The sequence below is a fragment of the Gekko japonicus genome, unplaced genomic scaffold (genome assembly GCF_001447785.1).
Source record: "Gekko japonicus isolate JY-2015 unplaced genomic scaffold, Gekko_japonicus_V1.1 scaffold483, whole genome shotgun sequence".
Classification (NCBI taxonomy): Eukaryota; Metazoa; Chordata; class Lepidosauria; order Squamata; family Gekkonidae; genus Gekko; species Gekko japonicus.
In genome coordinates this window covers 690,107-716,986 of record NW_015170904.1, presented here as the reverse complement: position 1 = coordinate 716,986, position 26,880 = coordinate 690,107, and the positions used below count along the sequence as shown (strand labels likewise).

General features: G+C 42.0%; 1 protein-coding gene across 2 annotated transcripts in view; it reads right to left on the bottom strand.

The window, feature by feature from the left end:
• The window catches only part of FOXP1 (forkhead box P1), a 544,619-nt gene that overhangs the window by 109,538 nt on the left and 408,201 nt on the right, over nucleotides 1-26,880 (bottom strand). For both annotated transcript variants that reach the window (XM_015418621.1, XM_015418622.1), the window contains exon 8: nucleotides 23,787-23,991. In XM_015418621.1, the coding sequence (XP_015274107.1) occupies nucleotides 23,787-23,991 (205 nt within the window). The remainder of the gene's footprint in view (nucleotides 1-23,786; nucleotides 23,992-26,880) is intronic.

Genomic DNA, 26,880 nt, shown 5'->3' with positions numbered 1-26,880 from the left:
GGCATGGCTACAATGTCTTTCTATGAATGGGACAAACTGCCATATGGACGCAGACACTGAACAAGCTGTACAACTCTTGGCGACAAGTGCCTAGGGGACTGTCCTATATTAGTACCACCTGTGCTGTGGAAAATTGTGCTCTGGATTTGAAATGGCATTTAAGGAGCCATCAGAATGTTAGCTTTCAACACACATGTGAATATACACACACATACACAAATTATGCTCATTTTTTTTTACAAGCAAGCCTCCTTTATTCCTAAGACACTTTCCCAAAGGAACAGTTCTCTCCTTTGTTTATGCAGCCAGAAACTGGCAACATCAAACATGTAAAAGCATTTCTTCCTTTTGTGGGCTTTTTCTTTTTTGCTCCAATGAGAATACACTTTATGATGCATGGTTTGCTTTTCTTATTCCAGATGCCTTTGTATAAACTCATTTTGCCCAGTATAAAATGTGACAGTGGAGACTGTACCAGTTGCCATCCAGGATACACAATTTTGTTCATAATCATTCAAGAAAGTATAGCAAAGTATTGTGCATAAGCCTATTATTAAAACCTCTAAACTGCACAACTAAATGGAGGCTTACACCTACGGAGTGAGGCATGTATTATGATGAGCGAGACCCAGACAAACAAACCTCCAAAAATTAGTAAGAGTTCATTTTATACTTGTTCAGTATTTATAAGTGAAGTGTTACTGGCTAGCACAACTTTTCAGATAAAATATAAAAGAGGTCAAGGAAACAAAAGGTAGAATAAAGGGGGGGGGGAGAAAACAAACACTTAGACAAATGGTGCTCTTAATTTCAAAGCACCCCCCCACATAAAATCCAGTTTCTATATTCAACTTTGGTGCACTGGATCATGTTTACCTCAGTTATAAATGGTTCAACACCTCGTAGTCAGCGTCTTTAGGTTAGGGCTATAATGAACAATGCTCCGTTAAAACCAAATGGGAGGTTTAGGATCAGGATTGTACACTAACAGAGAAATCTGTAATGCAATAGAGCCTCTACCAAGCTAAATAATTCATCCTTAGAAGAGTAAATAGCCTCATGGATATCACTTAAACTACTTCCTCTATTTCCTGACATTTGTCCAATGGTTATTAGTCATCCTCAATCCAGATTCAGAGGTTAGTCTTTTTTTGGCTGTCCTGCTGTTTTGGAACAGTTAATATGTTTGACACAGCCAATGAAGTAAAAAAATTCAGCTGCATCAAAGAAAAGATGGAAGAAATATTAATTCCTATACCTTTAGAATTGTGTGATTTCCTTTTCACAACTCAGCCACAATTAAGCATTTGAGAAAACATCTGATTTCACCGAGAGAGTAAAACATATGCTTACATTTTCCCAAATGAAATTAATAAGGGCTTAACTTCAGCTAGATTGGGAATAGGAAATTTAGTAATGGAAGGGGACTTGATTTGTAATTAGACTCAGAGCATTTTGATAGCAATGCTTGTTTACAGCTATGGTTGTAGAATCAGAACACAGTTATGTGTGCATATCAGCAGAAAGTCATCAACAACCGGCATGCAGAAAATACTCTAAAGTGATATTAAAGACACATGTAAGTATCCTAGTGATAGGAAAAGAGTGGCAATATACAGAACACTTAGATATCTGTTGACCAGATGGAGGTATAAAACAATACATATGCTAAATTTTGGAAAAATTCTGTTCAACGTCTGCCAAGGCTCACCCAATCTATTTAAAGTGCCTTTTGGATACACTACTTTAATACTACAAAGCGCATAACTGATCATTATTACTTTTGACCTGAAACCAGTGAACCATTCCAATTCAGAAGTTTTCAAGTGTCAGGTCAAATTCCTGAGAACCAGAAAGTGACAAACCTAAAGGCCCTTATCCAAAGAATGGCCATGTGATGTAACAAGCAATTAGAGACTGGTTAGCTTAACATCACTTGGGGATGCAATGGGGGTGGGGGAAAGACATCGAACAATTTTGCAGGATTCAGCATTATAACAAGATGGAAAGCTTAAAGATCTTCAGCATGGACGGATGAGAAAGAGGCCAGGTGTAACTAATTTGCTGGAGTTCTTTGGTGATACAATTGCCATGCTAGATGGTAGTCTAGAGGAAGAGAATATATGAGAGAGATACTGTAAAATAAAACATCTGATTTTTTAAAAACCCTTCCTTATTAGTATTTCCTCTAAGCTGAGTTAGTGTGAGCTAGCTCACAGTTTTTTAGCCTCTGGCTCACACATTTTTGTTTTAGCTCAGGAAGGATGGCTCCAGAGCAAACTAATGTATGCAGTAGCCAAATCGCTCGCTCACAACTTTAATGCCAGTAGCTCACAAAGTAGAATTTTTGCTCACAAGACTCCACAGCTTAGAGGAAACATTGTTCCCTATGTTTCTCAAAAGACTAACCATGAATGACCAACCCGGCAGACACAAGAAGATGTAGCCGCACAACTCAAAATGAACTCAGAACAAAAAACAACTGCCAAGTAACAACACTAAATTTTTTAAATGTTGATGAAAAGGACATATATTATGTCATACCAATAGCCCAAAGGCATTACACAATGACACCTGAGTTCCATAGGGTTGAACAACAGATCATATGAAATGGATGCCTTTCTTTGAATTAGTTTGTGCTCAGCAGGCTATATTGTACTAACTGTTGACTTTTATCAGTCTTGGGCCACCTTTGTGTAACACACAAGAGTTGACAAAACTGTGACCAGGTGATAAAAGAAGTTTTCCAAAATTTCATGCTGAACCTCACTAGATGCATTTCACCCAGTTACCACTTGCAGAAGGAGTTTTAGGATTGCTGTAGCTTGTTGAACACAAGACAGACCACTCTTGCAACATGAGTTACTAGAGGATCCATTGCCCCCCCCCCCCGGGGGGGGGAGAGGAGATGGAGCAACAGTAAAGGCCATATTGATTAACTGTGGGAGAAGCATGGGACATTAAGGGTCTACTTTGTGATCTCTGTGCATCACAGAAACTCAAGGCCACAGAATCTGAGCACCTACACAGACATCCACTCAAAAAACACCAGTTACAGGTAAACAACCTGTTCTCTCATGGCCACAAAAAAATAGGCCCATGCAACCATAAGCTGCATGTTGAGCACAGGAGCAAGGATGAACAGCAATGAACACACAGCAGGAAAGGGGGAAGAGTAGACTTCTCACAAAAGCCACCTGTAGTGCATTATAGGTGTGAAATAAATGTGCATATTAATAAATTAGTTCAGGATAGCTGGGCAAACTTGTGAATTATGCACAGGTAAGGACACAAGAAACTGACTGAGATGATCACTAATAATGTCAGCACACATCCAACCCAATGGATTTACCAATGTGCTTTTACTTGTTCTTCAGTTCATCTGATGCTAGTCAGTCTGCTGAGCAGCTCCAAACATTTCATAAAGCTTTCTAAGATGTCCAAGATCCATTTCCAAACTTAAGAAGACTTATTCCTTTTGCAAATGATGCCCGTTCGGCAACTGTTGGAAGGTGAAAATGACTCTTTGGCTTGTTCACTAGTCATTTAGTTCCACGTGATGTTACCTACTTTATTGTACTTCTATAAAACTGGGAATCACAGAGAAGCAATACTGAAATGACTGCTCAATGACAGTGGAATGTGGGCTACAGTCAACCTGATGTATTCTGCAACAGTATGGCCCTGGTCACACAAGCGAGATAATCCGGGGGGGAAGTGAGGCTTTTTGCTCTGGAGCAAAATGAAGAGCGGGATCACAATCCAACATTCCCCCGAGGCTCCATGCTCAGGCCATCAGCCGCAGATAACACGGTGATGGTGAAGCGTGGCAACACAGCAGTACCGTGTTTGTGCACATGCGCACTTCCATGTTTGCGCGCACGGAGGCTTAAAAAAAATCCAGTGGGACGCGGACGGGCGCCAGATGCAACGGGATACCAGCGCTTCCACAATCAGACACCCGCCTGCGCCACGTTTTCCAGACGATACTGCACTTTCCCTAGTATCTTTTAACTCTGCTTCTTCAGCCAGGTGGTACAGGTTACCGACAGGTGCGGGACACTTGTCAGATGTTTCCGTGTGATCGCACCCTTAAAATCCGCCCGGCATTCGTCCCTATCGCACGGCTAATTCTGCGTGTGACCAGGACCTATATGAATCTAGTGACTCACAGTCAAATGAACACCCATTCACTCTGAAAGCTGGCTTATGGAGGATAAGAGCTGACATGACAAACAGGCACACTAAGATTTTGTTTTTTGTTTTGTTTTTTAATAATCCAACAGAAGCCTCCTCACTAGAACTGTTTATCACATCCATCCCAGTATATTGTTAGGATGGATATATTTGGTTCTGAAGAATCAACAGTTTTCAAGGCCTCCTTTTCGGGGGAGGGGGGCTGTAAGGGTCAGCTGAAACTCTAATTGGGAACCTTTGATTGGAATTGGAGACATTTAATATTTTGTTTGATTAGGAAGATTTTGAGGAAGCCCTCTCTTCTGCCTGGGGAACTATTTCACACAGCCTCATTTTGAAACTCAGCTGACAGACCATCCTGACATTCTTAGTCAATTTCAGGCAGACTGTAGAAGTGCTAAAGCAATGTGGCCTTTTTTCTCCTAAGCACATAAGAGAAATGTTGTGGCCATCAGATTGGGCAACCTTGCCCTACCATGACTGGAGTAATCATTTGGCCACGAACATTGAACTCACTCTTTAAATATGGGAGAACAGGACTTTTTAAAAAAAATCAGAATGGCAGAGACACCCCCCCCCCCCTGGTAACTTTATTGCTTTAGAAGACCAGAAAAAACTGAGATGGTGTAGCATCCACAGTGCTTTAAACGGGAAATGAGCAGAGAAGCTGTTCGGCCAAGTAGGTTTGGCACTGGTGAGGTGAAGACCAGTTTCTTCACCATTGGCAGCCTTGTCACTGTGGAAGAGTCTGCAGAAGAAAGTTTACTATACCCTCTCCCTTCCATTATTTCTACAAGCTTGTCTAACTTGGCCTTTCAAAGGGCTAACTGGGCAAAAGATCTGGTATGCCTGGATTGAGAAGAATTTAATTTATTTTGTGGGTCTCTATGCAGTAATGAATATGGTTTTATTGTGGGTTTGTCGCACTCTAACTTAAGTATATTGTCAACCATTCTGGACAGACTTCATAAAGAGAGATGTACATTCGGAAATAATTTTTAAAAATGCTGCCTAACGAAGGCGAATGGCTCCAAAAGTCAAAGGAAGAAGGATCAACTTACATTCAATAGTCTTGAAGCAGCAGACACTGCTGCCCTGTCTTCTTCCTGTTTTTCATCTGGTTTTCATGTTACCTACCAAACTATTGCTCTTGAACTTTAACTCACTTAAATTAATTGTAACAAGTAGAGGTGTGCAAAAAACCACAAACCCCCCCACAATTTTAAAGGTTTGGGTATATTAAACAACCCCCCCCCAACATCGGTATTCCCTGATATTCCTGAATCCCAATACCAGTATGGTATTCAGATTCAGTAAATATTCAGGAAAGCCATTTTTTTCAGCATTTTGCAGCATTGGGCCCCCCCCCACACTTTTGAAAAGACTGGGGCAATTCTATGGGCCCCAGAAGAAGGTGCTCCCATCATCCACTGTTTCCAATAAAGAGGGGAAAGGAAATTAAAGGGCCCTTTAAATTAGGGTTACCAAGTACCTACCTACGAATTGGCGGGGAAAACATGCTTCCCCACCAGAACATTCTTGAGTGTAACACGGCCGCGTAGCACTATCCTATCGCCCAGACGTGATGTAAGCACGCTGGGCACGTAGCCGGGTGACGCTCTGGCAATGGGGCTGGAAACTCGATGGTACTACATGCCCACGACATGTGTGGGCGACAGGATAGTGCAGCGCCTGTGTTTTCCCCATGGGAATGTTCCCGCCAAGAACTATACGTCCCCCAAGAACTATACGATTTGCGGTAAGTACTTGGTAGCCCAACTTTAAATGCCTTCCAAGCTGTGCAAGTGCCTGTGTTTTCCCCGTGGGAATGTTCCTGCCAAGAACTATATGTCCCCCAAGAACTATACGATTTGCGGTAAGTACTTGGTAGCCCTACTTTAAATGCCTTCCAAGCTGTGAAACTCCACGGTGAGAGTCCAAAGGCATTTAAAGGGCTCGCAGTCCCTTTAAACACCTTTTCCAAGTGGTGACTTCACCTGGAAGGCTTCAAAGGGACTTGCCATGGAGCTGCATGGCATAGAGAAGGCATTTAAAAGGTCTGTGATCCCTTTAAATGCCCTTTAAGTCCAACTATCCAGTGGCCCCAAAAATCTCAAGTATTTTGGGAATTTTGGGGGCTTGGCCATTTCAGATAGCCAAAATGCAGCCCCATTTGGTAACTGGCTTAGAAAACGCCCCAAAAATAGCAGTAAGGTATTTTTCTAGCCGGTTTATGCCGAATGCACACCACTAGTAACAAGTTTTCACACATGAATTAATATCTGTGGCTATGATGTAGCCTGTCCATCTTTTACAAACCAGATGTCATGTCTGTCATTTGTCTAAATAAGCAGCATAAGTCTCCCTAAACTTGTAGAAGGCAGTACAACCTTTTATTTAAAAAAACCAGAGAGGCGCTTCTGCTCTGCTTTTGTATAATTTACCACTGTGCTGCTGCTGAGTTTCTGTCGAAGAGAACCAAATGCTGCGATTTGCATGCTAGTGGCTGGTCTCACTTTTGCTTATTCTTAGTGAATGCAAGTACATATAAGCTAAACATTTCCCTTAGGGCAGAAATGACTGAGGTACATATATTGCGTTGAGTGAGTTTATACGCATGTATATAATCAGCACAACAAACATTATTAAATTGTCTGAGCCAAATCCAAGCATGGAAAACACGCTGTTGGAACAGAATGCTAACAATGCTGAATTGCCCGCCGCTGCACAGGGAAAAGGAGCTTAACAAGCCTTGATTTGAGCTTTGGCATCCGCCTCACAAATTGCACAAAAATGTTCTCCTTTTAATAGTGTTGAATATTGATAAATGTCTCCACTCGGCACAACAGGGAAGTTGGTCTCTACTGGCAATCTTTACCAAAGTGTGTGTGTTTTTCTTCCCTCTCTGTACTCAAGGGTTTACCCTGAATGATTTAATTATAATTTTCCTTGTGTAAGACAAATTAAAGAGGAGAGTAGGAGTGTCATGCCAAAGCAGATTATTTATCTCCTTAACAGATTGCTGTGCACCAAGGCCCAGAGCTGCTGCTGCCGCCACTGCCGCTATTTACAAAACCTGGGTGCAAAGTGGAACAAAAGAGAGGATGCAAGACGCATTGGAAGGCAAAATCAAAAAAGGGGGGCTGCAAGTATTAGTATGTTATTTCAAGCTGCAGTTATATTGCTTCCCTGGGGGGAAAAAACGCATAATACTTTCTGTCACAGATCATTAAAACAGTACCACTTTTAATGCAAGTTGAGATGTACAGCCTGGTATTTGACCCACATCACCTGTCCTGAAAACATGAAACACCCTCACTTCAAATTTCTTTAGAAAAACCCAACATTGCCAAGAATGCTGCCTTATCTTCTTCTTAACCCCAACTGAAATGAAGCCCTTAAGCACAAGAGCTTTTGTGCAAATCTGTTCCATGTTACTCTTCCTTTCCCTCCCCTCTTTTGTCTCCTCGACCCAAAAGAACCGAGTGTTAGCTCTTTGATGCACAGAACTGCTCTAGTGCTTATGAAACTTTGATGGTACTGTACATAAATTATTATTTACAAGAATTAATATGCATAAACAGTCTGCTTAAAATTGCTCCAGTTTGGGAATGACAAAATTTATCTACTTCAAAAATTCAGACAAATGTTGCATGAACCACACATGGACAGAGTTTATCATTATTCTTTTTCTTGTACATTCCACCGTCTTCTAACATTACAATCAATTCTGGGCAATCTGCAAGTTGGTAAATCACAACAGTCTCCATGTAAAAGATGATGCTTACTTATATGCAGGCACCGATCAAGACATTAAAACAATTCTTGCTAAAAAACGAGAATCTTTAAAGTTGACTGGAATGAAACTACACTCTTAAAGGCATATGCCCCATCAAAAAGAGTCTGCCTGTGCCAGAATATCTCAATTTATATGGACACTGAATGCACTTCGCATATAAGCACACTAGGAGAAGTAAAACAATAACTAGACACAAAAACAGTCAAAATGCACCAGACAGCAAACTAACTTGTAGCCAGACAGAAGAGGAGAGAGAAGGGAGAGTGCATAACTAGGGCTGTACAAAAAAATAAATAAATCTCGGTATTTTTCAGGTTCAGGTACATTGTACCTGGAAAATATCAATATTTCCCAATATTCCCAAATCCCAATACTGGTATAGTATTCTGATTTGGGAAATATTCGGGTTTGCTGACGTTTTTCAGCTTCATTATACCCTAAGGGGACTATTATAGCCAATGGTCCCCATAACCTATAATGGAGAATCAATCTGGGGATCTCTGTTTTTTGAGGTACAGGCACCAAATTTGAAGCACAGCTGCTGGTGCCTCTTCTCAACACCCCTCCCCCCAGTGTCATAAAGATTGGACCAGGGGATCCAATTCTACGGGCCCCAGAAGAATGTGCCCCCATCCACCATTGTTTTCAATGGAGGGTCAAAGGGCATTTAAAGGGATCATGGTCACTTTAAATGCCTTCTCCAAGCCACACAACTCCATGGTGAGTGAACTCAAAAGGCATTTAAAGGACTTTTTCCCAAGTTGAGCGTTCACTCTGAAGGCGTTTAAAGGGACTGTGAGCAGAATTCCGGTGAGACTGTTTGGGTCAGCCATTTTCAAGTTGGAAAAGTAGCCCACTTATACCAATAAGTAGCCTAGTTATACCAATAAGGTATTTTTTCAGTATTTTTCCAGCTCGGTTTATGCGGAATGCACACCCCTACATAAAACATAGTCAACAGAGTGTATATCCTGTACTTTTGGGTCTGTAAAGAAAGATGCAGTCAAGGCAAACCATTGATCTGGGTGCAAATTGCGTAGAAATTGGTATCCAAATCTGCTCAGTGCTCACATGTCACTATATTCCCATCAACACTACATTCCAAACCATCAACATTTTTGAGGACCACTTCCAGTAGCCCAGTTTCTCAGAGATTCCATTTCATGCAGAATAAAGAAATCCATGGAGGGACATCTGGAAGATCACAAAATGTGGGTAATCTGGATCTCTATAATGCCATAAAAATATTTAGACAGTATACCAAGACCATTTAACCAGGCCAATATAAAAACCTTCAACACTCCATTCCCCCTGCCCAAATTCAAAGCAATGAGCTATTACACCCTACACATGATTATTTGAAAGTCAAAACCCACACCACACACACACACACAACTCTTCCTTGAAGTAATTCTATTTGACACTAATTCTTTTTTTGCTACTTGTGTTAGTAAAAAGAAATATGATTTGAAGCTACAAAAAACCTTGTCAAACATATACAAAGTAATTGTCCTCTGTTTAATAAGCAGCAGTTAAGTTACGAAGCAAATTTTTACCTCCCTAAGATCTCGAGGTATAGTCCTATTACACTGAACATCACAGTAATTTAGCTTCAATGTGACAAATGAAACTGGGTAGCTGGAGCTGAAATCAGAGTTCATATACTTGTCACTCAGCTTTACACTGGGGAAAAAAATAGTTCTACAGTTGGCTCCACTTGCTATGTTCAGCATCCAGCAGCAACTCTGTAATCAAAGAATATAAAGAACAGAGTAATATAGCAAATGACAGCCAACGTTCTTTCAACTGAGTATAGATGTCATCTTTTTCAGCTTCTCCAGTAGCTTTCTTCTATTCAACCAATACTACTGGCTCTGAGTCTCAGCTGGTTCATTTGGACACCTAAACCACCATTACATTTGATCAATCAAACTCTTGTTGCCTTGAAATGACTGGGACAGATGAGGTCATGCAGTCCCAGTCCTCACAGGGTAGTTTAGCTAACTTTTATGCAGGACCAAAATGCCTGTGCAGTCCCACATGGGGATTCTAGCAAGCTACTCACCAGGTGGTGAGGCTCTCCTCACTTGAACAGCAAATGAAGAACTGCCTTGCCCACTTGAGCCTCACGTGTCGCCTGCAGATCCAAAGCGTAGTGACGTATAAACGTGTCTGCCAATGACCAAGTGACAGTTCTTCAAATCTCCATCAAAGACACGCCATCCAGGAAAGCTGCAGAAGAAGCCATTGCCCTAGTGGAATGGGCATGAATGTTCAACGGGCATGGCAATCTGGCCCTATCATAGTGCTCCCTAATGACCCTGACAGTCCATCAGGACAGGGTTCTCTTGAGGTAAAATAATGCCCTCCTAACATCAAAAGAATGCAACGAGTACTCATTCTCAGAGCTCAGTGCAAGAAAAAATACAGGCAAAGCAGTATTTTGGGATAAATGGAACCTAGAAACTACCTTAGGAAGAAATCTAACACTATGGCAAACGATTACCCTTTCAGGAAAGAACTTCAAAAATGGGGGATCCATTTGAAGAGCTGCTAGCTCACTCACACTCCTGGCTGAGGTAAGAGCTGCTAAGAAACAAACTTTCATAGGAATTTCTGCTGAAAGACAGGTAAGGAACTGGCCCTGGGAGATCTCCAGAAGGACCGGAAACCATATTTGATGAGGACAAAAGGGTGCGATCAGGATTATGTTTCATCTCTCCCTCGTGGCTTTCTCTATTACCCTGATAAGGAGCGGGAAACATAGAGAACATGTAAAACAAGGCTCACTGCCAATGCAGCTGAAACACATCCCCTAGGGAATCAATTCCTATTCTGGAACAGAACCTTACAGCATTCTTGTTTTCTCGCATCACAAAAAGATTGATGTCTGGAACCCCCTCAAAGTAAAACGTGGTTCCAGCTAAATGGCCATTATGGACCACTTGTGGGACAGTGTGCCAGCCCTGCTCAATCTGTTGGCTTCCATGTTTAAACTCCCAGGGAAGCACTGAGCTTCACTGCCATGTCCCATGTAAAGGTAGCTTTCTGACATAGACCTCTGTACCCTGTATCCCCTTGCTTGTTTACATAAAACATTGTAACTGTATTGTCCAAAGGATATCTGAGAAACAACTGACATAACGAACGGCTCACAATTTTAAAATGTTAATGTGCAGCAGCTTCTCATCTTCTAACCAAGTACTCCTAGCCGACAATCCTTCACAGTGGGTGCCTCAACCCAAGAGTAAAGCAAGGACTACCTCATGTTCAGAAACGCTGAAGGAAATCTCCCAGGATAAATTGCCCACTGAAGACCGCCACAATAAAGGATGTATGACAGGTCTGGGAATATAAAGTCTGTGCCATAAGGCATGAACCTCAGATCCGTAACAAGATAGAAATTAGAGCTGCAGGGTCCTATATGTACCCTAGCCATAGGCAGGACCGCAATGGTAGAAGCCATATATCTCGAAAGGTACATAATTTTCTGAACTGATTGAAGCTGGTGAGATCTGAACTGTCTTATCAAGACAAAGATAGCCTGTACCTTTTAGGGAGGAAGAAAACCCTTCCCCACTAGAAAATCTAGCATAGCTCCAGTAAGTTGTACCCTCTGAGGTGGAACTAATCATGATTTATCCCCACTTACCAGAAGTCCTAGTCCTTGACAGGTCTCTAGGACAAAAGTGCAATGACTCAACAATCGGTCCTTGGAATCTGTCACCAGTTACCAATCATCTACGTAAGGGAATATATGGCAACCCCACATATGGAGGTAAGTAATAAGTGGAGCTAAGCATTTAGAGAATACCTTGGGTGCAGTGGCTAGAGCAAAGGGTAGGACAGTCTACTGAAAAACCCGTTCCGCACATGAAAAAATAAGAACTTGCGATGTTGAGAGTGGACTGAAATATGAAAATAGGCATCCTTCAAATCAATAACAATGAAAGAGCAATTAAATTTTAGTAATTGCAAAATCAAAGGAATGGACACCATATGGAACTTAGAAACACGAAGAACAATGTTTAAGGTCTAAAATGGGTCTAACTCCCCCACCATTCTTATCTACAACAACATATGAAAGAAGAAACCCTTCAGTGCCTAAGACACCATAACCTCCTCTACACTGCCCTTGTCAATAAAGGTAGCCAAAGCCTGGGCAACACCCAAGGCTGCTTAGCTGGATCCCCTTAAAGGTAAAGAGCAAGGCGGAACAGACATAAATGCTAATCAGTAGCCAGAAATAACTAGGGACAAAACCCACTCCTCAGACGTGATAGCCTCCCAGAATGTAGCACACTGAGCTAGCCTGTCTCTGAACTGAACAGAGGCTGGCAACACTCCTAGTCAGAAGGCAAACTTCAGGGATGAGGTCACCTCTCTGGAAGAGGGCGGTTGCTGATTCGACCTAGGTCGATTGGAACCCTTACGCCTATGGTAACCCTGTTGTGAGATAAACAGCTTGGGGGTTGGATACTGAGACCCCAAGGGGCCAAAAAAGCTGTAGTCCCTTTGATATGGATGCCAGGGCTGTCTCACAAAGCACCTCTGCTTAAATTGGGACATGGATAATTGTGAGACTCCTAGGGACTTAACTGCCTGCTTGTTCTTCTTTATCAGGGAAAGCATCTCGTCCATCTTGGAAAAGAAGAGAGTGGAACCTTCGAAAGGTAAGTCCTCAACTTTAAGCATGGTCTCCATAGGCTGTTGATCTCAACTATATGTGGCACCTAAGTATGACGGAGCTCACCATGGCCCATGTAGCTGAATCCGCAGAATGCCATCCCACATAAATTTGCTGCTTCCAAAGTCTAATAGCCTACATATGCAGAATTTTAGTGAGGGGACACTTGTCTTCTGGCAGGAGGTCCAGGAACGGCAGACTCCTCTCCCATAAGAAGAGCTGATAACCAGCCATAATGGTTCATAGCAATTTTGAAACCTGATGCTGTAGAAGAATGTAATTTTCAACTCAGGATATCCAATTTTCTCCCTTCTCTATTTGTGGGAGTGGACTGGTAGGCCTGATAGCCCTTTGGCTGCATCTCCTCTGTAACCAAGGAGGATGACAAAGGATGGGTTGTCAAATAGTTAAATGGCTCCTTCTTGATGTTATAAAAAGGCTCTACCCTTCTGGAGGTAGGCTGAAGAGATGCAGGTTTTTTGCCACAGTTCCTGCATGAGGTCCTCAAGGACCTCCAACACCGGGAAAGCAATAATCCTGGGTGGCTCTGCGTGGAGTCATAAGAACATAAGAACATAAGAGATGCCAATGTTGGATCAGGCCAAAGGCCCATCCAGTCCAACACTCTGTATCACACAGTGGCCAGAAATACCAGTGCCATCAGGAGGTCTACCAGTGGGGCCAGGACATTTGAAGCCCTCCCACTGTTGACCCCCCCAAGCACCAAGATGACAGAGCATCACTTGCCCCAGAGTCCCTATCTATACCTTGTGGCTAATAGCCACTGATGGACCTCTGCTCCATATGCTTATCTAATTCCCTTTTGAAGCTGTCCATGCTTGTAGCTGCCACCACTTCCAGTGGCAGTGAATTCCAAGTGTTAATCACTCTTTGGGTGAAGAAGTACTTCCTCTTATCTGCTCTAACCCGACCGCTCAGCAATTTCATGGAGTGCACACGAGTTCTTGTATTGTGAGAAAGGGAGAAAAGTACCTCTTTCTCTACCAGCTCTATCCCATGCATAATCTTATAAACCTCAATCATGTCACCCCTCAGTCGTCGTTTCTCCAAGCTAAAGAGCCCTAAGCGCCTTAACCTTTCCTCATAGGGAAAGTATTCCAACCCCTTTATCATTCGACTTGCCCTTTTCTGCACTTTTTCCAAAGCTATAATATCCTTTTTAAGGTGTGGTGACCAGAATTGCACACAGTATTCCAAATGAGGTCGCACCATGATATTGGCTGATCTGTTTTCAATACCCTTCCTAATAATCCCCAGCATAGCACTGGCCTTCTTTATTACAGTCACACACTGTCTCGACATTTTCAGTGAGTTATCTACTACCACTCCAAGATCTCTCTCTTGATCAGTCTCTGCCAGTTCAAACCCCATCAACGTGTATTTATATTTAGGATTTTTGGCTCCAATGTGCATCACCTTTATCTTTGGGTTGTATGAGGTAATAACTTCTTGAGAGAGAGACTGGGCCATACCAATCACCAGTTCTCCAAATATTCAGAGATCCTCCGTGGGAGATGCCAGAGATGGGCTTGTATGTGATGTTATATCAGATCTGTTGGAGTCAATCGCTGTTTCTTCTCCTCTCACTGCAGGAATCGTATGTGGCCTGCATACAATGGTTGCTGAAAGTGAATACGACATCACCCAATGAGGTTACTGATACAAACTCACATCCTTGGGGCTTGTGAAGTTGTCACCCCATTCCTCCCTATATCCCGGAGACCTCATGTAGGGATGTGAAGGCCACCGCATAGGCAGTTGGGGCTGAGATCACAAACCATGGCCATTTGCACTGGATTAGACTCAGATGGAACCTGGCCATGTGGTAACCTAGTATCCCTGTCCCCATCAGAGATAGAAACAGGTGGAGATCTTGGACCTGGAGATTGAGTCATGGGCTTCTTCTGCAAGGTTGGCGTTGGCTCAGGACTGCAGATGGGACTGTTCTGCTGGAGAGCTGATTTATGCTTTTCCTTTGTCTTGCCTTTAGTCTTCTTATCTGGAGGCTCAGAAGAGGTGTGATGAGTCTGAGGGGAGCATGACTGAGATCAAATCCACTGAGACATGAATCCAGGAGGAGGAGCTGAATGCTTCGATTCTGAAGATGTGGATTTCTTCCACAATGCTGCCTTAAGTTTTGATATTCTATCCCCCCTAGTTTTAGAGGTGTAGCATTGGCAGCCCTTACATGTGGAGACACTATGCCCTTCATCCAAACAGAACAGACAAAGGTCATGTTCATCAGTTTGGGTCATCTTCGCTCCATATTGGAAGCACTTCTTGAAAACAAGCTCCCTACTGATATCAGGGTCCTGTGGGATCTTCTTCACTTCCGCAGGGCCTGCAGACAGAGCTGTTCCGCCAGACTTTTGGCCGAGGTAGCAGGCGCCCATACATGGCCTCCCCCTGAGGTTGCTGTCATCTACCCACTGATAGCTGGCCATTATTCCATCCATATCAATGGGCCAGAATCCTTATAGCCAGCTGAATTCTTGTTTTAGTAACTACTAATTTTAATGTTTTATATTGCTTTGTGTTTTAAATATCCCTCTGTATTTAAATTTTAAACTTTGATTGTATTTATTACAAATGGTGCTACCTGCCCTGAGCCCGTTCATGGGATTGGGCGGGATACAAATATAAATAAATAAATAAATAAATAAATAAATAAATAATAAGGGCCTTATGAGTCATGGAAGGGACTCAGAAGCTGATGTAACGTCAACAAATTAGGACGAAATCCTCTTGACTGTAGCCGGAGACTCCGAAACATGACCTTCTTCTTCAGTGGCAAACGAGGAACTGAGGGTAGAGGATGCTGCTACACAGGAGCATGTGGTCCCTCGGTGGGAACAAGCTTCTGGCTGCAGCGTGCAGTGCCTCCTGGATGCTTTTAGCTGCAAAGACCTATTCGATGGCAGGCCTGCCCATGCGCAATCCCCATGTGGGACTGCACAGGAGACTGAAGATGAACAGTCCTGAAGCACTGGGTGAATACTGCACTCAAGGAGTTATCTTTAGATGGTAGCTTTGGTCTGTCTGCTGCACCCTGACAATGATCTCCATCATCTTTCTTCTACCTGCCCTCTCCTTCCCACACTCAGTACCTTAATTTCAGCCCTTACATTGTGGTATTGCTGATTGCACTGCTGTTAGCTATAGACACTGCTTTAGAACTGGTCATTCTTCAGCAGCAGCAGCATGATCATCCAGAAGGGCATTCGTCTCTCAGGCAGAAAGGAAGATCTGGGAAACAGAGAAGACCATGTAATCATGGGCTCAAGAAAGGATTCTCACTGCCTTCTGTTTTGTAAAACGTGAGAGTCAGGAAGAAATTCCTTTCCATCCCAAAGTTCAACTGGCTACAGACTATAGGAGACAAAGGCTTGCCTCTCTTTACAGGGTAGGTTACAGCTTTTGCAGCATATGGGTGGATGGAAAGAAGTACGGTAAGCACATCATACCCCCAATTTAATATAGTATTTGGGGTGGATGACAGGAAGGCTGCATTCCTCTCTAGGAACACGGCACTGAGCAACTCGACTGCATCCACAGATGTTCATGGATAAAATGCCTATAACACTAATCTACATTTCAGGGCTACTGGGCCTAAACAGATCCAAACCAGAAGTCTACAGAATCTCTCCCTGAACCCAAAGCCCAAGATATGCAGGATGAAAATGGTGGAGGTGGATTTTCTTTTCCGGCCACGGATTTGCAGCTTGACACTGACAAGTTGCTGCTCTTTCTACTTCAGTTTGCCATCTGTAATCTGGGAAGGACTGTAACTAAGAATGGTGTGCTGAAGAGTTATAAACTCTCAATTTGACACTGTGGTGACACTTGAGATGAAGCAATGAGTGAAGCATACAACATAAGAGAAAGAGAAGGAAGCCTGAATACAGTTTGAATACTGGGGCAAAAGAATCCTGTTAGGGGTTTGCCACTGCCCCTAGGGGCATTGCTACTGTTTCCCAAGTTCTGTTGCCATTCAAACTCAATTCTGCAAAGTAGCTGTTTCTAGACTTTTTTTATAGCAGCTCCTAAAAATTTCCCCACCTCCTACTTCTGAATTTGAAATATTACTCCAAACATCTACATTGCGAATCATATTCTGAGAAATTGAATTTTAGGATATTTTTGTCTTTCATTCTGAAAAGGAACCCAAAATTCAAACAGCTGGCTGCCCTGGGGAAATGTCTCCCCTGCTTCAAATATACAGTGCCTTATGCCCTAAACCATTTTTTCTTTGTCCTGCTCATGTGTTGCTCCGAACACACAGGAACTTAGGCAAATACTTTCCTTTCCCAAAAAGAAAGCTAGTGAGAATCATCTAAACAACTGGAGTTTTATGTGTCATATGACATCTAAGCAGGCACCACATTGCCTGACAAGACAGCAAACAGAAACCTTAAGTGCCTCCGTCAGCATTCTTCTATGCATTACTCTCCTGCTCTTCTCATGGACAAAGAGGTAATTCAATCGCACTCAGCTGCAAATGGATGGTGCCAACTTCAAATACACCAAAGAGAAGGAACCCGCAGCAAATGCCCTCTTCACTCTGAGACACCCACCTTTTTGTATTTTGATGGATCTGAAGAGGAATTTTAAGCATCATTCTAGCTATACTATAATGACAGTATAATAAAAGACAGTGTATATTTATTAGTTTCACAAGAGGCTAAGCTGCATTTTCTGTTTCAGCCCAATACAATAGAGAATTGTGCCACAGTCTTCTTCCTAAGCAAATGCTTTTTCATGTCTGCCACACTAAAGTGCATCAAAACCTGCAAAGGACCAACATTTACTATATATAGATTTAAAAAGGAATAATTCAAGAGACAGTATTTTAACCTTGCTTTACAAGTCACATAAGAAGTTCCTGCTTTCAAATGAATAAATGCAATTCTACAAGGTTCTAAAACTGGAACATCTATGGGTCTTTTGAATCCCTGAAAATAAAATACACTTTTCACAATGTGAGATGCAGGTCAGAGGCCATCAAGCCGAGGAAGTGTCCATTAAAAGCAAATCCAAGAAGCCATCAATGCTTACAAGGCAGTTTTGCACAGTCACAAATTCCACTACAACCATGGAAACCTGCATAGATCTTTTGAGATAATCAAGAGGCCAACTTCCCATTCTTAAAGCAGAATATCACACAAATCACCTTTTCCTTCCACCCATAAAAATAGTGGCTTGGATCCGACAAACCAGGAATTATAATGTGACTTTCCCTCTTCCACTTTCCTGTTGGAAACCCCAAAAAGTCACTTCACAGGGAACCCCTGAAGAACAGCATGGGATAAGATATGGGGGGAATCATAAGAAATCCCTTCCTCTTCTATACCATGCTAGGCTTGTATCTGAGCTAGTGATCCTAAACCAATCCCTTCAAAATATGGCCATTTGGCCATTTTGGACTTCCATAACAGAAGGTAAACTAGGATGATGAACAAACTAATGAGGGCAAATGAGGATGATGAACAATAGGAAGAAGGGAATAGGCAATCTGGCTTCTTCCCGACCTCTCCCACTGCTCAACTCACAGTGCCTTATTGGTGCATTTTTCTAAGAGCACATTCAAAAAAATCACACTACTCTCCTTCCTGGTGAAATAGTTGTCATAGGGAAAACTATCAAACCCCTTCAGCAGAATGGCAGCAAGCAGAAGAGCTAGGGAGAATGGAAAAGAAACTGAGCTACTCTCCTCTTCACGCTGTGCCAACATGTTCTGGGTGCCACTGGGCAGTAGCAGAGTCATCTGTAATAATCATCTAGGTAAGCTAACCTCATCATTATGAGCTAATAAAAGTACCTCACTGAGACAAGCAAAACAATCTAAATATCTCAGTAAGGTCTTTCTGTACGTGTTCTGGAGGAAGACAAATACCACAGTAGGTTAACCAGTCTGATCAGTAAGAAACCACTTTACAACTCAAAATACAGCAATCTGTTGAAACACAGTAACTAGAAAGTTCTTCTAGCACACATGCACCACTCTGTAAAGGAGATCACTGGGTGATACAGTGATAGTCATAATCTCTCAGCCACATCTATTTTTTGTGTGTGGGGGGGTTGCTATGAGGATGTGGGCATGGCTTGAATGTGTATGGGAGATCTCAAAGATGTTACCTTGAGCTTCTGGTAGAAAGGATGGTATAAAAATATATAAGTTCCTATCCCAGGGGTTCCCATCCTTTTTGACTCTGACAGAGGTTGATGAGTGCAACCACTAAATGGCTGTCACAGGGAGGTGGATGGAACCAACCACAAAATGTACCAGAGTGAGGTTATGCATAACACTTATAGAAGCTCTTCAGCATTTAAGATAGAAGCTTTGTTTAGCCAGATCAATATATTGCTTAAACCTATTATCTTTCATACACACAAAATAGAGATGCATACTGAGCTAGCTAAGAAACCCTCCTCTGGCAGTATGAGTCTTCATTTTGTAGGCATCTAACACACTTATACAAAAGGAAAAGGGGGGAGGAGCTTTTCATGGCTTCCTCTCTGCTTTTTGATGACCCCTTCCCTCATGATCCCAGACCTTTTCAGCACTGCTTCTTTTAACAACAACAGTTGGTGCTGAAGGGCTGGTGAGAGCTGACTGCATATGTGATGTGTACAGTAAGAGAGTGATTCTGGCAAGATTTTGATAGGAGCATAAATTACTTTTGAAAAATGACCAAAATTTGCCAAAGTGATATTATCAACTTCCACCTGAATTAGAAAAAACATATTCAAATTGGAAAGATCTGATGACTTCAGTAGAAGTCCCAGTTAGGGTGCATCAAGCATTTAAGCCATGCTGACCTATTGTATTAAGTCAGAAGGAAGTCCCAGTGCATTTTTAGGATATCCCACTGCTACTTCCGCAGGTAAAATACTTTACATAAAGTCACTCTCAGCATTTTATCATAAACATCGAAAACTGTCCACAGCTCTGCCCATGACCTTTAGATATCATCTAGGCACTGGAGTCTTTTGGAGCGATTTGGAGCCAGTTTGGTGTAGTGGTTAAGTGTGCAGACTCTAATCTGGGAGAACCAGGTTTGAGTCCCCACTCCTCCACTTGCACCTGCTGATGTGACCTTGGGTCAGTCGCAAGCTCTCGCACAGCTGTCCTTGAAAAAGAGCAGTTTGTGTCAGAGTTCTCTCAGCCCCACCCACCTCACAGGGTGTCTGTTGTGGGGAGGGGAAGGGAATGGAGTTTGTAAGCCACTCTGAGACTCCAAGTGAAGGGCGGGGTATAAATCCAATCTCCTCCTCCTCCTCCTCCTCCTCCATAAGGCATGGGATCTGATTTTTTACCTGCTATTGTTATTTATTGTTTTACTGCTTTTATTCGTATTGTTCTTATGTTGTAAGCCGCCCTGAGCCCATTTTTTTGGGGTAGGGCAGGGTTTAAATTTAATAAATAAAATAAATTAAATTTAAAAAAAACACAAAAAGCCCCACTTGGACCAGCCTACTTTCTAAAAACACTTGGCAGGCACCAAGAAACATGTAAATGGCAGTCATGGTGCCCATGGGTGCCATGCTAGGGACCACTGTCCTATCCCATCAAATAACGCACCTTTGATGAATACAGAGAATTCTGCTTGCCCAGAACGAAAGGCCTGGTGGCAACACTGTGAAGTGTTAAAACAAACACCATCTATCGCTGGGGTCCCCAACTTTTTTGAGCCTGCGGGCACATTTGGAATTCTGACACGGCATGGTGGCCACAGCCACAAAATGGCTGCCCCAGGAGGAGGAGGAGCCAGCCACAAAATGATTGCCACAGCTTAACTTCTGTAACACAGTGTAGCTCCTTGCGCTGTGGTGGCAGCTGCCGCCAAAGTAACATAAAAAAATCACACCCAATCAAATCTCCAATAGTCAGTCAGAAGCCTTGCTGGGCAAAGGCCCTGGCTGACACACCCACTTCCTAAAACCACTTGGCAGGCGACAGGAAAGGTGTTGGTAGGCACCACGTTGGGTATTCCTGGTCTATTGAGTACATGTTGTATCCCTCCCTTCCACCAAGGAATTTAATGACGCATATGTGGTTCTCCCCCATTTTACCCTTACAACAACCCTGTGAGGTATATTAGGCTAAGAGTGTGTAACTGCCCCAGCGTCACCCAGTGAGCTTTCAAAGCAGCGTACGTATTTCAGCTCAGGTCTCCCAAATCCTAGTCCAACATGCTAACCGCTACACCAAACCTGCTCTCATGTAAAATGGATTTAATATATACTAGATGCATTACAAGCAAAAGAGCCCAATGTAGGATAGAGATGCCTGCAAAAGGAAGGCCTACAAGAGCAACGCACAGAGAGACAAAATCATAAATTCAGTCTCTGCTGTGTCTTGGAAGAAGCCATGGTAGTTTTTAGTACATCTCAGCTCCACAGAAACCCTGTCTTCTGGTGCTACAACAAACATATTTCATTTGACAGACATGCACAAATGTACACCAACAAAAACCAGGACCAAGTCCTCCCAGCGTAAGTAACAGACACTATATATGATAATGTCTCAATTTTTAAGAACATTCTTATGTGTTTTACAATTATACATGACAGCTTTGTTTTCTTACTATAAGAAAGACACAAGATGTGCTTATGCACTTGTCTTACCAACATTCTTTCAAATCGCTTGACTAGAAAACACTATGGCCAGGAAAGGGGGGGAGACCCCCACCACCATTATTAGCATGTGAAAGTAATAAGCGAATTTAATTCCCTTCCTATTTTTTAGCCTACATGGTTTCAAAGAGATCCTTCTCAGCACAGAAGCATAAATGTGTCTGCTCTGAAAGATTACTGCATTCATTCAAAAGGGCCAGGGAATGAGCTCTGTACAAACCAACAAAGCTTCTTATAGCCACACTTTCTGAAAACAGACTCCCACCTTAACCTAGGTTGTGTGACAAGACATTTCTGCATCTTGGGACAGGCAGTGTGGTATAGTGGTTAAGAGCAGTAGACTCTAATCTGGAGAACAGGGTTTGATTCCCCACTCCTCCACATGCAGCCAGCTGGGTGACCTTGGGTCAGTCACAGCTCTTTCAGCATAAAAAAAAGACTAGCTCGCAACCAAAAGAGCTAGAACTTAAAGTTGCCAGACAATCTTTGGATCTCCTGGCTATACTACACACAATGCCATATGGTAATCATTGTTGTTATGGAACTTGGTGGAATTTAAGAATTATATATATGTATATGATATAGCACAAGGTGCTGCCATTAAGAAAGAAGAAAACCAAGGAAATACCTAGAAGCCCTTACAAACACTGCTTCCCCACAGCCTGCCACAATAGCCAAGAAAAATCCACAATTCAGTCACAAGAAGCAGGGAGACATTATATCAATCCCAATATTAAGCCCAGAGTTTGCACAGAGAGGGAAAAGGTAACAAGATGAACACTAAAGACTCAGCCAGTGACGCACCATTTTTAAGGCTCTGTGAATTTACTTCAAGTGATATTCACAAAAAGTGGTTTAAATCTACACTGACCTATTATGTAACCACTAATGGATACAGTGATGGCCACTAGAAAGCGTGGCACAGCCAGGGGATAGGTCTATCAATGGCTACTAGCCATAATGATTGAAAGGAACCTGCATGTTCCACGGTATTAAACTTCTGAATACCAGTGCTAGGAAGCAACATCAAGGAAAGCCTCAGACACTACCCCCCACTTAATGGCCCTCCAAGGCACCTGGCTGACTATTGTGTGAAACAGGATATTGGACTAAATTGACCACTACACTGACCCAGTAGAACACCTCTTACATCATTAAGGGATATACATGCAAAATGTAGGAAGGTTAGGATGTATCATTCAACCACTACATGTTAATTTTGCGTATCATTTATTTATTTGATTTTTATCCCACTCCTTTCCCCAGCAAGCAGGACTCATTGCGGCTAATTTAATTTTGCACATCAAAACATGAACTGGCCAATACAGAAACATACAATTACTGAACATGACATGAAAAAACAAACAAATGGAACTTTAGCTTAAGCTTCTAATTGTTTATTTTCTCTAGAGGAACAGAGAAAGCACAGCAAAAATAGAAATACTATTTCCAATACCCTGCACCATTTAAATATTTTTTAACCAATCCAGTTGTTAAAAACTATCCTTTATGCATATACCCTTGATAACAACTTTGTGCTCAACACACTACTTTTGAGGGACATACACAGAAACAAATAAAAAGGAAAATATTTCACCCATCCAAGCACAAAGTATATCTTAGAAGACACGGCTTGCTGGGTAGAAATGGAGAACCAGAGAGCCTGCAGAATGATGGGAGTGAGAATTACATAAAATTTATGGAATGACACAATCAAAGTCAAGGGTCTGGCTTATACACTGGCTAGAGTCCCACTAAAATCCTTCTGTCCACAGAATGAGACTTCTCCATCTCTTCCCTCCAGATGTAGCCCCCCAAATGCAGCTCCTGTGGGGACAGCGGACCCCCCACAGAACAAGATGAGGGAAAGGGGAAAGCAAAAATCTCCCTCCTTTGAAGAAGGAGAAATTATTGGCAAGTTCCAACCTATCAACACTAGCAGCCATAATTGGATACAGGCTCACATGGTCAAATTTAATGGCAAATCACAGATGCTACAGCAGTCCACATCATAATCACAGGCATTCACATCATAATCACAGATTTACTTCAGACTATGAAAGGTACTGTTAATCCAAGACCACAGATTAAGCCATATCTCTACACACAAATCAGAACTGCTTATGTGGACCGAAACATGGAAGACCAGGTCAAAAGCATAATAGATGTTAGCAATTTTTAAAAAGGGGTGACAAGCAGTCAATGTTCCATATTACCTTGGAGATATCAGTAGCAAAGTTTATGTCTCAAGACCATATTCAAAGCTCCAAGAATTAAGCCAGCACAGAAGCATTCCTATAACAAGCACTATTGTTCCCATTCCCCCCTCTTTGGCCATTCCTACTGTTTAACACATGAAAAACTAGGATATCAGCAAAATAAACGGAGGTGGGGTGGGGTTGGGGTGCATTTCTTTGGACAGAAATAAATGGGAACGGCACTTACTTTTCTCTTTTAGGAGTGTGGACTGATAGCTGTCCATTGGTTGAGGCATGTGGGTTTATTATTAAGGGAGTCTTAGAAGATGCTGAGGAAGAGATACACGTCGTTGATAGATCCAAACTGCTGTGGTTGTTGCTTGCAGCCTCCTCTGCTGGGTGAGAACCTGTCACCTCTTTCCAGAGTTGCTGTAGTTCAGTTGGGATCATGCCTGAAAGAAGATTGGATCATTAAATAAATTTAACTACTAAGTTAGCCATCTTCTAGCAGCAACTCAAATCAAAGTCAGTAAACAACGCACAGCATCAGAAGTGACCAAACGCATACTAATGTACACACAATCTCTTCCACAGATATATACACGTACATAAACTGAAACATGACAATACTAATAATGCCCCATCAATTAACGTTATATAAAACAGGGGTCGTTTCGTAGAAAAAGAGCTAGGGGAACTCGTTAGCATAACTCATTAGCATATGCCACACCCCCTGACATCAGGGGCCCAGCGGTGGACCTGCAAGGCCGGCGGGAGTGTGAGGAAGCCCCGCCAAGGCCCTCCCTGGCCCCAGGCAGGCAGGGGTGGGGAGAGGCGGGGAGGAAGCAACTTACCCTCCCTCTTCTCCTGCCTCCTCCTGGCTGAATGAGGGCTGGAAGCGGGGCGGCCGGAAGCAGGGGGCGGGGCTTCATCGTGTGCCCCGCCCCCTGTACCTCACCCGGGGGAACTGTGATCCCCCGCGTTCCCCCCCGAAATGACCTCTGATATAAAATAATACTTTCCGGCAGCTTACGTACATAGTTATGTAAACACCCCCAATGTGCTTTAGTGCAGCTACACAGAATACTGACAATCACAGCTTTACTTTTTTTGGGGGGAAACAAGGTTCTAGTCCTCATGTCTGCAGACACAATGGCTTGAAGCCAGAAATGCACAAGCAGAAACGGCTTTGGAACAGTTGCAGGATCTTGTGGAACACCTAGTACTTCTCTCTCTATATATGATAGTGTCCAGAAACTGGTTGCACAAGTAGCAATGTAAGTGGGGATACAATAAATTTGACTTAAATTCTAAGAAGATACAAAGTCTAAAACGATACAACTTTTTGTGTCCTCAAAGGCTTGTTTATGATCAATACTATCTAGGCCTTAATATTTATTTTTATTATTTACTTCATGTTTTATGTTACACTATTTGGTATCCCAAATAGTGGTGGTGGTGGGGAGATACACTATGCTGAGGGGAAAAAGTTAACACAACCCATTTCATACAGATAGGGCCTTCAAAGGGGAAGTATCACTTGAGGTATTTCTTGCAAGATTCATATTATAAATTGGTTCCTAGCTGTAGTATGAGGACAGGTGAACCTAAATAAATGGCATTTCCTTTCCTGAAAGGAGGTGAATAAATTTTAACCTCTTTATAGAAGCAAAGGAGGTCTTAATAAATTTATTCATCTGTGTTATTATGACAACATGAACCACAATATGACTAATTTTGTGCTTAAGTTGTAAATGATGATAAATAGCTTTGTTATTAAATACAGTTTTTATTAATCACTTTTAGATGTAAATTATGAATTCATACTGTCTTCATGAAATGCTTTTAGAATTTTAACAGTCAAATTGATTATACTATGATTATTTCATTAACACACCTATCTTTCTCATTAATTTTGGTTTCTAGCACTGCTTGCTTAATTGATGGATGTGTCTAGTGAAAAAAACCTGCAAGTTTCTATACAAGTAACACTATTATTATTACTGTCATTTCTTGATCAGTGCTAATGAGCCATTCAAACTGAAATGAAAACATCAAATAATCTTTATTTTTTTAAACAAAATGTTGTTTAACACGATAAAAATGGATAGTCAAGTTTTAGGAAATTTTCAAGTTTTCAGCTCAGTTGACCACATTTCCAACCAGAAATTACAGTGTTAAAGGCAGCTCAAAATGGCTGATCACCGAGGCCACAAGCACATGGAGAAGTCTCCTGACACCTTAAAGACGAACCCATTTTTATTCTAGCATCAGTGATTGTGAACTACAGTCTAGTTCAGTTGCATATCATCATATCACTGAAGGCTAGCATGGATATTACAGCTACAAAGAAAAAAAATCAAGTAAATTGATGTCTTTTGGAGACCTGGAAATGCAGGGGCCAATGGATCCAACTGCGTTCCACCAAGCAGTTGCATTCCATTATCCCAGGAGAGAAGAATCAGCCATTTTCAAAATGTATACCCATGCCTGAGCCAGATATGTCTTACACCAAACCTTAAGGCATTAAAATAAAGGCAGTATGCATTATATTCATTTGAAACACATAATAAAAAATGCCAAGGTCTAAATTTAATTTATTTTTGTCATTTAGAATACAATGGGTAGATAATCATCTCAACGTGATCAGCCAAACATCTTTACTTTGCTAAACTGTTAAAGATTTTAATTATGCTAGCTTTGGAGAGCACTGGTCTAATGAGGCGATAGACTCCAGAGAATCTAAGTGGTTAAGAACTGTGAAATGAGTCTGATAGGATTTTTTTTATATTCACCGTGGATCGTTTGCATATCAAAGAGGAGTAAATTATTGCACGACAGACCAATAACCTTCCCCGCCTTTCTGAGAGTAGCATTAACAAAAACAGTTGGTCTTTGCTAGTAGGCTGACTAAAAAAAAATGCAAAAATGCTTTGTGTGTGTGCAATTAGTATATATTCTAAAAGAAGCTTCAATTTATACATTAAGTGATCAGATTGCCATATAATATATCTGTTTCCTGTAAAACTGTTTATTTCTCCTTTTATATGGAAAAAAAAATCAAAATGCCCATTATATTTTGATGGATTTCGCCCCATATGGGCATATAGTTATTAGATATATTCAATTATTACATGTCCCCTGAAATTAAACCTCTGAAGCAATTTAAACAAAGAGAAAGGTCACTACACAATCCGGTGTCCTGTTTAGCTGCAACCAAGCTATTATTTTCAAACACCTTGCAAAGTGACAGTGTGGGATGTATTTTTTGCTAACACTCTTGACAGGCCTGTCTCCACACTAACAATTACCTGTGAATATGACTGACCCTTTCACCACTG